The sequence below is a fragment of the Astyanax mexicanus genome, chromosome 5 (genome assembly GCF_023375975.1).
Source record: "Astyanax mexicanus isolate ESR-SI-001 chromosome 5, AstMex3_surface, whole genome shotgun sequence".
Classification (NCBI taxonomy): domain Eukaryota; kingdom Metazoa; phylum Chordata; class Actinopteri; order Characiformes; family Acestrorhamphidae; genus Astyanax; species Astyanax mexicanus.
Window position 1 is genome coordinate 58,010,001 of NC_064412.1, and position 17,500 is coordinate 58,027,500.

Below are 17,500 nucleotides of genomic sequence, written 5' to 3' on the forward strand. Positions count from 1 at the left end.
GCAGCTCAGAATATTCCGGCGGAGAAAAGGATTGGTAAATGGAATCTCTCAGACTGAGCCGCGCATCTGATCTTCCCAATAAAGTGTTTATATAAAAGGAGCTGCTAATGTTAGAACTCGCTTGTTTAAGGTGGTTTGGAGAGATGTGCTGCTGTGTGACTAACAGAACCTTCAGTTTAATAAAGAGACAGAAATACAAACACAAATTTAGAGAGCAGACTAAACGCGTTCGCCGGTTAATTCAAGAAGCTTTATCGTATTTTAAACCCAATTAAATGCAGAGCGAGACCCTTAGAATAGATCAGTCGCTGCTTCAGACTGTTCTTTAAATTATTCCATAGAAGTGGCTCTTCAGATTCTAACAAAAAGCTTCAGATTACATAATTTTTGCACCCAAATTGTACCTTACAATAAACTGAACAAGCTCTAAACAGGATGGATGAAGTGTAGGGTGAAGACCAGGTGTTGCTCAGTGGCAGATTGGAGAACCTTGTTATCAAACCCAAAACCACATACCAATGAGCCACCAATAATTTTGCATATTAAATATGCTAGCTGGGAAAACCAGCGTCGACAACATAATTTCAACAGAGATAATTCAGGGCCTGATCGAAAGGACAAACAGCAGCAGCTCATACAGAACCTTCTTATTGTTATAAAACAATTAGGGAATGCTTTGGGTCATGGGGGGTCTTGCTGAAAGAGCCCTGAGCTCTAATGGAGACTCAGCTTTCATTTTATTTTTATTTTTTTAATTTACTATTCTGTTTATTGTTGATGTAAAAGTTGGGTTTGTGCTGCTGTGTGTTCATGTGTGTGTAATAAGTGGGGGTGTACGCTCGGCTCGGCACAGCGCCTGTGTTACCGAGATAGCGATGAACGTCTGACTGTTGGCGTCTGTCTAGGTTGTATTCAGTCAGTGGAGCTCCTGTGTTTTCTGTTACCAAGATAAACAAGATAAAACTCCAGAAATGTACCTGAACACACCTCATTTCCAGAACACCACACCTATCAGTGTAGATATATTCAGAAGATCTGCTGCTGTTTAAACGATGAGTGGAAATGTTATCTGGGTGTATAAAGTCCTGAGAAGTTATCAGGAGTTTGTGTGAAAGTTGGGACTCAGTTCTGTCTCTGGTCCAGATTAACAGGCTGGTTTGAGATCTAATGGCTGATTGGTTCTGAGCCAGTGATCAAATCTGTCAGCTCCAGTCTGCCCAGACTTGAAGAACAGATTCTGACCGAATGTAAAGCACTCGGCTGATGAATTGATACACACATCATCCTTCATTTCTCAGCGTCGCTTCACTGTGTGATCTGAAGCGGGGGACGAACGTCTCTGCTGGCTGTCGACCTTCTTTCTGATCATTTTTAACCATAACTTACAGCATAATTCTGCTCTTCTTTTACTGGAGTAAATTAGTATGTGTTTCTGAAGCTGATCTTGAGCTGAATAGATGCAGTAGATAGTTACGGTGATGGAAATGATCTGATCTGATCAATAACTGGAGCAGAAAATAAGTTTGTCCAGCGGCTCAGAGGAGATATCAGTATTCCTACAGCCAAGCCCAGACCGGCCAATCTGATCAGGAGAGCACCACATAAATGCCATCTTATCCTCATCATAAAAAAGTTATTAAAGCTTTCTCTCGCTCTCTCTTTCTCTCTTTCTCTTTTCCCCCATTTCCCCCGACAGAAACGACTTTTCTAAATGCTGGAGTCGGAGCTCCTGCACTGACCAAGCAGGAAATATAACATCAGCGTTTCTCTCTCTCTCTCATACACACACAGCACACACTCAAGGTGAACACCCAACAAAAGCCAGGTCTGCTGTGGGTAATGGGCGTTACAAGGTCTTTTGATAGGAGGACTGAAATGATCAGTAAGTGGACAGATGGAGGGATGAATAAAAGACGAGATCTGGGGGCTCAGGAGGAGGAGGGATGGATGGAGGGATAAAGAGCTCATTCTTGAGAGTGCCGTGACCTTTTGCTACTGAGAAGCAAGGATTTAAACTTGTTAGAAGAAGAAAAACTAAAGTTATCTTACAGTCATCCTTTACTCTTCCAGAAGAGAAACTATCCTTAAACTCCTCAACCCACTGCAGCAAAAACCCAACAATAAACTCAGGAAGATTGTTGCTTTAGTTTTTAGTATGTTCTTAGTAATTTCCTGTTCTACACATTTTCTACAACTCTTTTTATCTTCATAAATTCAAACGAATTAATTCTATGGTTTGCAAAAATTGATTGTTTTAGTTTTTTTATAATTTAAGAACACTTTATAAAGGGAATGATCCATGTATCATACAAATGGTGTATTGGGTTCTCACAAGTGACTTTACTAAAGAATCCTAGAAGAACCCATAGAGTAGTAGCTTATCCAGGTAAAGTTTCTTTATGTGGAAAAACGGACACTTAAATAGCAGCAGATCTTCTGAATATATCTACACTGATGGGCGTGGTGTTCTGGAAATGAGGTGTGTTCAGGTACATTTCTGGAGTTTTGCTTGTTTATCTCGCCAACAGTCAGACGTTCATCGCTATCTAGGTAACACAGGCGCTGTGCCGAGCCGAGCGTACACCCCCACTTATTACACACACATGAACACACAGCAGCACAAACCCAACTTTTACATCAACAATAAACAGAATAGTAAATAAAATAACATTGCTGTTCCCGTAAATGAGCTGCTGGAGCTCCTTCACAGCGTCAACCAGCAGCTCAGTTTCCTCTGCTGAGAAGAGTTTGTTGAACACGTCCAGGTAGCTGCACCATTACAATAGCAATCCACCAAAGTCAGAGCTCACCTGATCTACTCTTAAAGGGAATGATGAGCAAGAGACGCTCTGATTGGTTTATTTCACGTTACGCACAAAACAGTAGTAGAGAAAGATCTGCTGGGTGTAGGACAGAGCTGGTGGCATTTTAGAGAGTCTGGAAGTCAGTAAACAAGCTCGGCATGTGCCGCTCAATCCATTACCACCCTCTCCTCACACTCTCCACCTCTCTCTCTTCACACTTTCTCTCTCTCTCTCTCTCTCTCTCTCTCTCTATCACAATCTCTTTGTCTATCACCTCTTTTGTTCTCAGTCGTCTCTTCGGGCTTCACTGATGCCCTTAGTCTATAACACTCTCGGCTCATTACACACTGAGCTCTCTCACTCTCCAAATCTCTCTCTCTTCCTTTGTTCATTGTTTTCCCCACAAAATTTTCCAGATTAAAGGAGAAATCAGAGAAGCATTATAACAAATAGGAAATGTTATCAAATAGCTCACCTCCATTTACCCCCATTCATTTCCAATTACAGTGCTTTTAGCTGATGCTCCTAAAAGGCTCTAAAGCTCTTTCCACACAGGATTCGTTTCTCAGGGGGTTCTGGGTAATTTTCTCTTTTATGTTTTTTTGTTTATCCTCTGTGATTTTATTCCCGTCCAGAACGATCATGTAGGTGTTTTTCTCCGACTTCCTCTGAGAAAATTACAGGCTGAATTATCTACTGTTTTTCTCTGAACTCCGTGCTCCTCCGGTAATTTTAGTCCCGTCCAGACGCACATCTCTGAGTTTCGTCTCCTCGCCTTTAATAAAATAGATATTTGTCCACTGCCGCGCACCGTAATTACACTTTGGGTGTGCCACGGTTTCCACGGAGATCCACGTTAAAAACACAACAGTGGAAATGGAGGAGCTACTGAAGCCAAAAAACGCACTGGTCCTGAAATATTACCTTTTTTTCCTACACAAATCTTCATATCTTCAAAAGTACATCATGGTTTCAAATTAAATAGTTTAATAATGTAGTACTTGCTAATTATTTTTCTACTATAAAAATTATGTTTATGTATGTTTATGGTTACAGATTATTAGATTATTAGTTAATGATCAGCCAATAAATTCATCATTAGCCAGCGTTCCTCCCCAAAGGACGCTCCCATTGGTCACCACGAAAGCACTCCTATTCCGGGTGAGCTGCTTGAGGTGCTCGGTGTGGGGTTAACGGTGTGGAGTGCTCTGGGAGTGAGGCTCGTGCTCTAATGGCTCTTCTTGTGGCTGAAGGTTCAGCAGTCTGTCGCACGGCGTGACGCGTGAGAGGTACGTGTGAAGTGAAGTTGTGCCGAGGGAATTAGTGTCAGTCAAAAGGACGAGCTTCTATCTCCTACTTATCTGTTAAAAGGGGACAGATCAAACCACTTTATCTCTCTTTCTTACACACTGTCCTCCCTCGCTCTCACTCTCGCTCACTCTAATATATTCAGGATTTACTGCTAAACGATAAGTCCTTATTTAATAATGTGCTCACTGAAGTGAACCGCACACAATATGCTCTCAGTAACCGCGGCCAAAAAGAGACAGAAAGAGACGGAAAAAGACAGAAAAAGACAGAAAGAGACAGAAAGACGGGATTCGTTCAAAGTTCTGTGCAGGTTTTCTGATGCAGATCTATTTTTCTGTTGTACTACAGGTATAGATACACCCTACTTATACAGCCTGAACATTAAAACCACTGATAAGTTCAGAACAAGTGAAGAACATTGTTAATCTGGATTCAGAGACTGGATTCTGAAAAGCTGTGGATATAATATACGCAGCAGTGAACAGTCAGTTCCTGAAGTTCTGAGACACTTTGATAAGAACCAAACTCTAAGTTTTAGAAGTCTGGATCAGAACATCTCCAAACATCAGACAGTTCTTGCGAAGTCTCCCTATTATGCAGTGATTCATCACAATCACAAGAAAAGGTTGTGAAATTATATTTATTTACTACCAATTTACTACTAAGTTCAATTCTACTGATATTTCTGAGTATTTCTCTACATGCTCTATAGAGCGGATTATAAGCTAATACAGGCAATCATCAAGCCACCAAATGTAATATCAATTCAATATTTAGCACAAATGAAGTAGTTGATTGGTAAAATATTAAATTTAAACTTAAGCCTTAATTCTAAATCTTCCAACATCTTCAGATTAAACTTTATTTTTTATACAGCTTTGTGCTTCATTCAACAACTGGTCCACTCTTACAGCTCTGCAGCTGTAATTTAATACACAGCTGTTTGTTGATATCTTTATTAGCCTATAGACTAATTATGCATTCTGCAAAAGTACTGCATCTTGTTTTGTTTCTGAAAAACACACCTCATTTCCCGAACACCACGCCCATCAGTGTAGATAAATTCAGAAACTCTGCTGCTGTTTAAACCACTGTATTGCTAATATAATAACTCTATCTATCTATCTATCTAGCTATCTAGCTATCTATCTATCTATCTAGTTGGGGTGTAAGATAGCGATGAGCATCACAGCGCACCTTGTGCAGGGTGTAAAATAGGGCCCATAGTGTAGCTTAGAGAGTCCGACCCCTCCAATATACTGTAGATCTACTGCAGTCAATATAAAAGGCCAGTAGATCAGCTTTCAGCATCTATAGAAATGCTTGATATGTTTATGAAATAAGATAAGAAATAAGATAAGAAATAAGATAAGAAATAAGATAAGAAATAAGCTCTTTTCCAGTTGGTGTTCGCCGTCACTCAGAGAGCCCAGTGTGAGCAGTATAGTATTATTCCCATCACTGAGAGGGGTGGTGTTAGTATGAAGAGCTTGTTCTGCTACTGGTGTTTCTTTGCTGACAGTTCTGTTCATGGCCACACATTTTTATGTGTACACTTACTCTCACTCTCGCTTCATCCCTGTCAAGATTTCATCAATCACCACCAACCCCAGCGCCCACCCAGCTCTCAGCTCTCACACACCCAAAAAAAATCAGCCGTGCAATCAAGCAGCGCCGTCCACAAGAGCACTCAAATCATCACCAAGTACAAAAATAAGGAGACAGGCTAGTTAACCCCTTTACCCTCATCAGGCACCAGCAACCCTCCTGCGGCCGGCATTAATGCAATTCTGCCCTGACAGCCTGTAATTCCCAACTCCATTACCATTCCAGAAACAAGCGCCGAGAGAGACCTTCCATTTCAGGGGAATGGTCAGGCAGTAAATATCTAAACGCATCGTGTCAAAATGATAGATTTGCTGCCAGACGGTTGATTCAAAGAGCGTCGAAGAGTCAGCCGAGAGCAGCGAATTCAAGAAAAACTTTATAAAATAAAAATATAAAAATATAAAAAGAGAAAAGAGAGATTAGGAAATTAGGTCAAGCTTTTTTGTCATTCCAACCTCAAGCAAGCCCAACCTTAAGCATGTAAACAAAGCCGTCGCGAGTTCACAAACAAACCGTTCCTCTACAATCAGAATAGATTTCAACATCACAGCAAAACACACCAAGTCTACCTTCAGTGCGCTGCAGGTTTACAAAGACAGGAGGGATTTCAGCTTCAAAGGAGTCGCTGATGACCCTGAATCCAACTCCCACCGTCTAAAAATACCGCCGGGCCTAAAGACGCTTTACTGGAGGAGAGCGTTGAGTTTGGGTTCTGAAGCGTCGCGCATGGGAGACAGCTTACGTCTGATAAAGCTCCTCAGCGCTGCTTGTCATTTTCAGGTTTTATAGAAATCCAGAGGCAAATCTGAAAAGTGTGGAGCTCTGTTTCTTCTGCTCTTCCTTTTGTCAGGCTAGTTAAACTTTCTCTCTACGATAAAGACCAGAGAACTGCACTCATTTACCTCAAACTGCTACTGAGAATCAGACGAAACACAGGGAGATATTAGATCATACTTGCACCTCACAGAACATCAAGCTTCTACATGCTCATCATACAGCATAAAAATACATCTTCCAGGTTACTATTATAGCAAAGTGAAGTTTAACCAAAATAAATGCTCAATTTTTTTTTAAATGAGTGAGTGATGCCTTTACTACTGTCCACTTAACTCTTCTTAAGGACAAGTAGGAGAACCCTCAGTGATCAGCAGATCCATTTATATATATATATATATAACAACCACAATGCACTATAAGTAGTATATAATATAATAATATATAATATACTTTTTATAACTAAGTTATAGGGTGTGACAGTAACTGGAAGAAGAGAATAATTTAGCTTAGTTTTACTTGAATCTGTGCTCTATAAAAGTCCTTTTGTCTATTTTAATCACACTTTTCATATATTTTCATCCTCCACCAGTCTTACACACTGCTTTTGGATAACTTTATGCTGCTTTACTCCTGGTGCTAAAATTCGAGCAGTTCAGTTTGGTGGTTTGATGGTTTGTGATCATCCATCTTCCTCTTGATTATATTCCAGAGATTTTCAATTTGGTAAAATCAAAGAAACTCATCATTTTTAAGTTATTTTTTTAGAGCTGTATATATCTATCGGTTGATTGGTGTGTCTGTCTGTATGTCTACCTACCACTCTGTTTCATAATCATCCTGAATTGTTTTCACTGAATTTGAAAATGTTGCCAAACACAATGAATCCCAGATAGAGCTTTTCCAAGTCTTTCATTAAACTGCACTGTTCAGAATAACCTAAGATGCTAACGTACTTTTCCTCTCTCTCTTCTTCCCCTCTCTCTCTCTCTCTCTCTCTCTCTCTCTCTCTCAGTGTAAAATATGTCAGATAGGTTATGCTGAGTATTTGACAGACTACATTTCCTGTCATGCAAGGACATATTAGCACCAACACACTTCTTCCCATCTGAGCTCGATCACTCCTCCCCTCCCCTTCCCTCTCTCTCTCTCTCTCTCTCTCTCTCTCTGTTCTTCTCTCCTCATTTTCATCTTTCTCTTTGTCTCTATCAGGTCTGGCATCAGGAGTGTAATTGAAGCAGAGCTGCAGTAGAAGCCAGACTCAATCAGAGAGACAGTCTGCGAGTGGTTCGTCTCCACAGGAGAGACAGAGTGGCCCACTAAACCAACCCCCCCACCACCCTCCATCACATCCCACCTCCATCTCCACCATCTACTCCACCTCCTCCACCCCCCCTCCTCTACAACACCCTTGATTAGACAATCAGATAGTGATGACTTCAACAGGCGGGCAGATGGTGGCTTTCCTGTTGTTAATTTATTAATAAGCACTTGCATATTTTTATCAAACCCGATCTGCTTGTTGCTTAAAAAAAAGAAAAACCTTTGATGTATTTTTTTATTTTGGCCTGGTTTCATTTCTCGACAGCTCATGTCCTCGATTTTTGCCGGAAGGCTTCATCTCCTGTTACGCCTTCAATTCCAGCACAGGTCAAGGACTGATCTTTAACTCCGGAGCCTCTTCCTCAGCAGATAATAGACCCGTCCCGCTGATCTGAGCCCCCGTACGGCCCTGTTATGGTGCCCTGCGCCTCGTATAGCCCCCCCTCGCCCCCCCCTCACCGGGACGCCGCGGCGCTCGCTGGTGGAGAGTGTAAGCAATCTGCTGTAGCAGTGAAGTGAGTGTAAGAGCTGAGCATCAGTCATTTGAGGGACGTTCAGTTAACTGGCGGCTGGACACGGGTCTCTCCGGCTGGGTCTATTGGCTGTAAGGGACGGTGGGGGACGGGGGACAGGGGGGTGGAGGGCTATAGGAGACGGTTTACTGAGAGTGACGGGAAGCTTGATTGCTCTGCGTAATGGAAAAGACATGTGGAGACATTGAGACTTGAGTCTTGATGAGGTCTAGAAGAGATATCGAGAGATTGAAGTCAATTTTTCTCGCAATTTAGCTCGACCAATTGTTTCACCCATTCAGCTGCGGCTCCTCCTTTCACTAGTGATGCTCAAACACCAGAAACCAGGAGAGTAAAGATTAACCAGCACACGCCTCCTCCAATACATGTGAAGTCAGACTCCGCCTCTTTTTAAACTGCTGATGATGCAGCATTGCTGAGTTTTGATACATCAGCTCACAGACGCAGCCTTGTGCTGATCCACATCACCCTAGGAGTGATAAGGGGAAAGAGAGAGCGCCATCTACTGTACCCAGCCAGAGAGAACAAGGACAACTGTGCTCTCTCGGGGCTCCGGCAGCTGATGACAAGCTGCATGACTGGGATTCAAACCAGCGATCTCCTGATCATAGTGGCAGCTGGACCATTTGGATCAACTCTTTGGAAAATAGATTTAAATATTGTAAAAAAAAACATGGTTTTATATTCAATAATTCTATAAATTCTTGGCTGTGTTGTGATTTTATTGAGGCTGTGAAAATCACTTTATTCTTTTTTATAATTGTACTCATTTTCCTTTCCAATTGAAAGGCCAGTTACTCTATCCACTAGTGATCTCAAACTCGAAATTCAGGGACTTTATTTGTAAACAGATGCTGGATTAGGCATTATAAGAACTCCTTATCATATTTTACCAGTTTTTTGGCTCCTTATTAACAGCATCTCTGCATCTCGGATGCTAATACCATCCTACTGTGGCAGAAACATGGGAATTAATAAAAAAGTAGGTAGTGTTTATTGTGGGAGTGTTTGAATACCTGTACGAGAGCAAGACCCTCCTAACTGCCCTGGAACATCCTAAAGTGTTCATTCAAGATTATTATGGCTTATTATGGGATATAAAATCAATTAGCATGCTTTTTGCTTTTTGAGTTGCAATAATTCCACAATATTGAACCCAAACTGGATCTATTTTATTCTTTGGTCAATTTAAAGGCACAGAAATTAGTTTCCCTGATATAAAGAGGTGAGGTGGGGAATGAAGGTCAAACCATGAACCATGGAGAGAAAGATAAATGCAGAAAGATAGAAAAAGAGAGAGATAAAGAGAGAGAGAATATTCCCAGAGCTCCTGTACCTGTGGGAACAGCAGCGTCCATAGTTGGCCTCTCCCAGGTGTTGACTTGCTCCCAGGCGAAGCCATTGGTCCCCAGAGCCACGCTGTACCCACACTTACTGTAGTGCTCCTCAAATGAACAGCTGCCTGCAGGACACACACACACACACACACACACAGTGAGCAAGAGGACAGATCGCATATGTCAACATGATTAAGCCACAGACTCACATCATTATTTCATCTCCTCTAAAATCACGATTTTCCACCACATTAAGCTTCATGTTTGCCAGGAGCTACGGATTAAAACAGCCGAGTCGAGATAGCTCTAATTAAATGTACTCACTGTAATGCGTGTTTTGGAATTGCGACAGAGGGAATCGCTGAGAGCTTCTGAACACTCAGTTACGCTTTCTTCAGTTTTTTATACTCCGTGTGTTTTTTCCCAGAATTCAGTTTTGGGATAAACAGAAGGAAGAACGCGCTCGTCCCCGCCACTTCCTCATTTCCATTTGTCCTAGTCATGCAAATCACATCCATTTAAATATGTATGTTCAATATGATGAAACTCTTGCCTTAAGGTTAATTAAATTTATATTGCTGCATAATTCACAACACAAATAGTCGTCGCCGGCTCTCGATTTGCTCAGAGATTAAAAGCAGAGATATAAAAAAAAAAGCTCATAGAAAAAAGAACAATCCAGCAAATCAGCAAGAGCCGAGAGAAATCCAGTCTGAGTTCAAATGCAGTGAAAACCCGATGAACACCAACATTAACGTTAAATAAACAATAAATATAAGATCATCACACATTCGACTACTCCCAAAACACACTCATGATTTATTAAGAGAATTAGTGAGCCGCACAAGGTGTACTTTTCCTGTGGTTACGATAGCAAAGACAGACTGACACCATAAATCAAACTGCACGGGTCATGATTGACGGCTCGCCTATAGATCACTAATACAGGACTCTTAATGCTCTTCCAAAATATCTACATGTATTGTTCTGTTCTTTTAATTTATCCAAGCCCAACTGTCACGATTCTTCCCTCTAATATTGAGCCCCTTATTGTGTTTCAATTATCTGTTTATTATCTGTTTTATAACCCCCATCACTATGTTTTTTCCTCGTGATCGGCCTTGTAGTGTCTGTACATTTCTTCTACGTATTATAAATACTCTACTTAGTGTTGTTTGGGTGTGAGACAGTCTGTATATCTGAATTATTGGTATTATGGTAATAATTATAAGTTTAATTATAAGTTTTGCTCCTGTATGTTTCTGACATCGACTTTCAGAAGTTCCAGCCATCTTTAAGAATACCATCTGTTTGTATTTTGGTGGGAAACTGAAAATAAACAGGATTTGTGGAGGAGGGGGTGGAACATCTCTATTAGTCTGCATCGATTGCTGGATTAATTAAAGCTATCTGAGCCGTTATCCCTGTTTATTGAACTGGACATAATGGGTTTAGTTCCAGTCCGGGTATTCGTCCGCTCGCTCAGAGACGCTGCCGCCGGAGGAAAGAGAAAAACAAGCCTCTCTGGAAGACATACGCTTCTTATCACTAATGTAATTAAAGCAGTGAAGATGACAGTAAATTTAATATGTTCTAATAAAGACCCCAAACAGAGGAGAAGAAGCTCGGGCTGGAAACGTTTATCTGTCGCCGGTGTTCTCCCGGGTTCCTCAGGCCACTCGAGGTGGATCTGAGGTCTTGTTGCAGGGTTGGAGGATGAAGGAGGAGGTGAGCGGAGCAGCGAGAGCCTGCAGCAGGAGAACTCGTCTGATTTTAATCGGCTGTTCTGGTCTTTCGCTGGAGGCCGACCGGAACTCCTGAGAGAACTAAGAGGATAAAACAGCTCCTCTGAGATACAGCAGAGCATCCAGCTCTGACACGCCATCATTTACATTTTACAATGATTTAAAACGTACAATATTTATAACATATAAAATATTTTCAACCTCAAATACTTGATGATCATAAAAAAAATCAATAATGATTGATTTATAGTAATTATTGATATCATTAAATCATAGATAGACTGTAGAATGTGGGTTAAACAAATTAAATTCATAATTTTAAGACAATTTTAAGACCAGCTTCGCAGTATTATAAAGTATTATAATAATATTATAATGTCCTGCAGACATGTAAGCTAGCTTTTAATACTTTAATAATTATCACTTAGAGTCTAGTTCATTTTGCTTGTATGATATAACCTAAATAATTTACACACATAATGCTCTAAATGCTGTGGTTTGATTATAACCCTTCCAATAATATTTAGTTTAATATCATTTAAGGGTATTTAATATATCTATTTACTAGAACACTTTAAAAAAATCTGTCACTAAAAAGTTTTATTATTATAAATAAGTATCATATTAGTTATTACACTTTTTATGCTATGATGCATAAAAAATCATACATGACAAGAGATTTAACATGTAACGAATGTGATATTACTTAATGGTTATGATGAGGCCCGTTGCAGTACTGTGTAACTACTGAGTAATTGGAGACACTTAATATAAAGGGGAATTCTGGGTAATTACAGCCTTTAGAGCGTAACTCTCTGAGTCCTGATTGATTCAGCGAGTGGATAATTAGAATTAAGTGTAGAAGTGAAGCAGAGTTTCTCTGATCTGATGTTTCTACAGAACGTTAATCTCGTCGTCGTGATGCAGATTAAAGATTCACGTCTTCACTCTTCTGTTTTCCTTTCATCAAAACTGTAAACAAACACGACTTTCACACCAGCAGATGTTCAGCAGCGTCCGCAGTCTGTTCCTCTCCCTGTACCAAAACTGCATTACTCTGTTTATTAAGCACCGCTCTGATGAGAGCGCGAGTGCACAGAGCGCGAGTGCACAGACCGCGAGAGCACAGAGTGAGAGCTCAGAGCGCGAGAGCACAGAGTGAGAGCATAGAGCTCAGAGCGCGAGAGCACAGAGCGCGAGAGCACAGCGCGAGAGTGAGTGCTTAGAGCGTGAGAGCTCAGAGCGCGAGAGCGTCAGAGTGGATGTGAGAGAGTTGGTCTCCGCCCCCCCCTCCCTCCCTCTGCTCCGGGGTCTCGGAGGAGCAGCTCTGGTGGAGATGGAAGCTGTTGGTTTTGTGCTTTGGGCAACTCATCAATAATAAATCAAATTGATAAGCAACATTAATTAGAGGAGAGATGAAGAGCTGGAGTTTTGAAGGTTGTGTACATGATCTCACTTCCTCCTCTCAGAGGAGCTTCCTCTACTGATACACTCTCTGATACTGGAAACACTAATTTAACCAGAGTCACTAAAATGTGTGAGAAACATTTTTAGATTCTATTTTATTGATCTATAGGCAAAACTGCAGCCGTGCTCCGACCATTTCTTGAAAATACTTTATGATGAAACAGACAAAAAGGAAACATATATATATATATTTTTGCAATTTATTAAAGAACTTTACACTTTAACACTTTCTATGAATGTCATTTCTATTAGAACCTATAAACACATTCATTAGTTATTATAATTCATTTATAAGGCATTACAAACGATTCGTAATACATAATAAACTTAAATGCTTTTGGTGGGTTATACATTTCTATAAATATATATAATCATGTTTAAAATGTCTTATGAATGCATTATAATATGTTATGAATGCGTTTATACAGACTTTCGTCTAGAGATTCGTAAAAAGTGTTACCAAAACATTCTTTAAGATAATTAATCTCTTCATCTTAAAAACTCTTGATTTTAAGGGTTAAAAACACATTTTTTATTCAACCTTAGTTTTTTACTGAACTAAGAATGTTAGAGTCTACGACATTTAAAGGACCTAATAAACGTAGCAGCGTTATTTTTAAGTGCACGGACGCTGACGGCAGAAAGCCACGCTGCTCGGTTGCCAGAGCTCATAACTAAATCCACCCCTGATCAAAGCGAAGAGCTCCAGCATCTCCAGAGCTTCAGCTGAAACTCTCTCCAGGTTCTGCTGCTAAAGGACAGATTCTGAATCCAGCTCATTAAATACTGAGTCCTGATAGAGCTCGGCTCCTCCACCAATCAGCTTCCACTTTAAGCACGAGCGCCGACGCTCGCACGACTGCCAGGCACGAGTGGGACGTGTCGTGTTGCTCATGTGGGTTTTCACACCTTTTCCCTTTAAAACAGGATCTAATCTCATTTCACACTTCCGCTCTCAGAGTCTCGGAGTTAAACACCGCCGGCAGCCGGACGCCCAACTTCCCGCTCTCTGAGGACCGAGCAACCCAACCGCACGCCGCGCCAACCACCCAAACCCTGCCACTCTCAATCCTCCTGTGTGTTTCTACAGATAAAACGTGTTTATTTGTGTTATTTTGTATTTATGTTCTGAATAACTGCTGGGTAATAACTGGCAACCAGAAACAAAATGACCCAGTTAATAATAAAATACAAAATCAGCCCAAATTTAAAGAGATAATGAGCTTCTAATTGCAGAAATTCACAAATTTAAGTATTATCTCAGGGTTTGAGCTGTTGAATTTACTTAAATAATTTGAGGAAATCAGTATTGTTCACTAAAACTTTGATTTGAATTAATTTCAGAACTCTAGATTTCTATTGAGTTACATTGAACAAGTTAGTTTAATTTATACTTTTTTGTTATATCAATTGTTTTTCACCCCAATTCTACTTTAAATTTTATGGTCAGGTAAGCAAAACAAATTTGCATTGAGTATTAAAATCAGATAAAGGGAGAAAATTCGATAGAAAGAACAATATTGAGAGCATACAGCCAACAAACAGAGTTAACACCTTGAACATGATGCTTGCTCTTACAGCCTACAACACTGAGGCCAGAGAGGTCATTATAATACCTGATCTACAGATTCACAGAAGGTAAACTGGGGAGTGACTACACACTGAAGGTAAGGGGCAGAAACTGAGGGACACTATATACCCAACATGCAACCAGATGGTGCCAGAAGACAACAGGAAAAAAATAAATTAATATAAATTGATTCAACTCAAGGTTTTTGAATATTTGAATATATATTTGAATATAAGTGTCTGCAAATGTTTATCTACATGAAAACAGACTTAAAAAACACAGATTTATTGGCGTTCAAACAAACTGTGGGTTTACAGGATACTACACAGCTTTTGAATCTGTTCTATACAGCGCTGAATGGCGTTAAACTACTGTTGAGGTAAAGAAAACATTCTTTATAATTCACTCTATGCAGGAACGGTTCCAAAAAGCACAAAAATCATTCTTTGAAATTTGAGTCTTTCCAAATTAGATTAATCATCAGTTTTCTCTACAATTGTATGTTATGTAATTTTAAGCATCTTTTGGAATGATGAGTAGTATTATTATTTATTATTTTTCTAGTTAATTTGACTGGATGTTTCTGATTATTATTATAAATAAATGGTTACAGCAGTGCTGCTGCAGTAAAATCCCTGTGAGTTTCTGGGTGCATGAGGACACTTTGCATATTAATCCCCTGGTGGAAGGTCTAGAACACGTCCTGAGGCTCAGTATTGACGTTAATCTCTATCCAGCCCAGGCTTTTTAGTGAAAAGGGCAGCGCTGAAACCTCGGTTCTCCGGTTCCTCTTCCCCCCAGAGACAGAGCTCCAGAGCTTCAGGGGGAGATTCAGCGAAACTTTAAAACAGACGAGGATTCAGTCCGTCCTCGTCTCCAGCCGCCCTCACACAGCCTGACACTGTTTCAGCTGATTTTAGCTTTATTTTTATGATCTTTGGTGTGTTTTTAGTTTTTTTTAGTTTTAGTTTTTAATCTTGGTTTATTTTAGCTGTTATTTTCACATTTCTTTTTTTGTTTCTTTTTATTGTTTTTAGTTATTGCTGTTGAATTTGAAGTTGAATTTTTATTAGTTATATTACCTTTGATTTTTTACCTAAGATTTTATTATTCCTGCTCTTGAATCTCTATTAGACCTCTCTCTCTCTCTCTCTCTCTCTCTCTCTCTCTCTCTCTCTCTCTCTCTCTCTCTCTCTCTCTCTCTCTCTCTCTCTTTCCTTTCTTCTGTTCTACTGTACACACACACACACACACACACACTTTCATGTGCAAACACTCTGACTGTCCTTGGCAGTTAATTATTTTCTGCTTTATAGTGAAGATTTGAAGCTAAAGCAGCAGAAATTCAAGAGCCGACGTGAGAAATTTACCTTACAAGGTAATTCAGGACATTCTTCACAAGAACCGTCAGAAAAAATCCACCACTAAAAATGATTCACTTTCACAAACGGCGGCTCCTGTTTTTTCCCTCCCTTAGAAAAAATAGTTGATGTAAAAGTTGGGTTTGTGCTGCTGTGTGTTCATGTGTGTGTAATAAGTGGGGGTGTACGCTCGGCTCGGCACAGCGCCTGTGTTACCGAGATAGCGATGAACGTCTGACTGTTGGCGTCTGTCTAGGTTGTATTCAGTCAGTGGAGCTCCTGTGTTTTCTGTTACCAAGATAAACAAGATAAAACTCCAGAAATGTACCTGAACACACCTCATTTCCAGAACACCACGCCCATCAGTGTAGATATATTCAGAAGATCTGCTGCTGTTTAAACCAGACAGGAGGAAAATAGGAGTGAGAATAGACTGATGAGGTTTAAGCTTTCAAATGTATCTAAAATCACACTTCTAAAAAACTACACTTTTATTGTTACAATATAGAGAGCGGGGATGATGTAGAATGAGAATCATACCTGTTTTTAATTTGGAGTAAAAGCAGCAGAAACTTAAGAGCAAACAAAGCAAAGCTTCCTTACAACGTAATACAGGGCCTTCCTTCAGAGAACCATCAACCTCTCTCTCTCTCTCTTATTCTCTCTGTCTCTCTCTGTCTCTCTCTCTCTCTTATTCTCTCTGTCTCTCTCTCTCTCTCTCTCTCTCTCTGTCTCTCTCTCTCTCTCTCTCTCTTATTCTCTCTGTCTCTCTCTCTCTCTCTCTCTCTCTCTCTCTCTCTCTCTCTCTGTCTCTCTCTCTCTCTCTCTCTCTGTCTCTCTCTGTCTCTCTCTCTCTCTCTCTCTCTCTCTCTCTCTCTCTCTCTCTCGGTTCAGCAGTGTTTCCTTGCTTCTTTCCGGATCATAAAAATTTACCAATAAAAATGATTAGCTGTTACAGATTGCGTGTCCTGCTTTTTTTCCCTCCCTTAAAAAACTGATTACGGAGGAAAAGCTCCTGCAGGCGGTGAAACAGCTCTAAAGCTCTGTTTCCACAACTTCAGACAGGCAATACATTACAGTCCCTCTGAACTGCCTTCAGTCCTGCTACGTAAGCAGGACATTCAGGACACACCGACACCCAGAGCCCCCACCCCCCCCCCCCCTCACACATTCCCCCCATTCCCCCAGTCTAAAATACAGCAATAAATACTGCTCTCTACTTTATACACGCTCAAAACTACCCAGAATTTACTTATTATACAATAAAAATGCTAATTTCATAGAAACACACTGCTGTAAGAACATGACCTTAACCCTTAAGAGCTCAGACCCATTTCTGAATAATGACACTGATATTCAATATTAAATCAGATTAATTCAATAAATGATGATTCTTGTTTGTTTAATATTGTAGGATAATAACTGTTCATATTTTAAGGTCTTAAAATCCTGCTGTATCACAAACATTATGTTCTAGAAATCAGGTCAAAAGTCAAGATTTTTAGAATACAGGTGTAGTGAACATGTGAGTAAAAACTTTGGTGCAGGTTCCCACAATCATGCAGAGAACATAGAATACTGAAATAAAATAAAATATACAGATACCTTTACACACAATAACAAAACACATAACTTACACTATAGACACACTGACAAACGTATTGTAC

General features: G+C 40.2%; 1 protein-coding gene across 12 annotated transcripts in view; it reads right to left on the minus strand.

The window, feature by feature from the left end:
- The window catches only part of ptprt (protein tyrosine phosphatase receptor type T), a 248,900-nt gene that overhangs the window by 202,089 nt on the left and 29,311 nt on the right, over window positions 1–17,500 (minus strand). For all 12 annotated transcript variants that reach the window (XM_049479917.1, XM_049479923.1, XM_049479919.1 and 9 more), the window contains exon 2: window positions 9,690–9,815. In XM_049479917.1, the coding sequence (XP_049335874.1) occupies window positions 9,690–9,815 (126 nt within the window). The remainder of the gene's footprint in view (window positions 1–9,689; window positions 9,816–17,500) is intronic.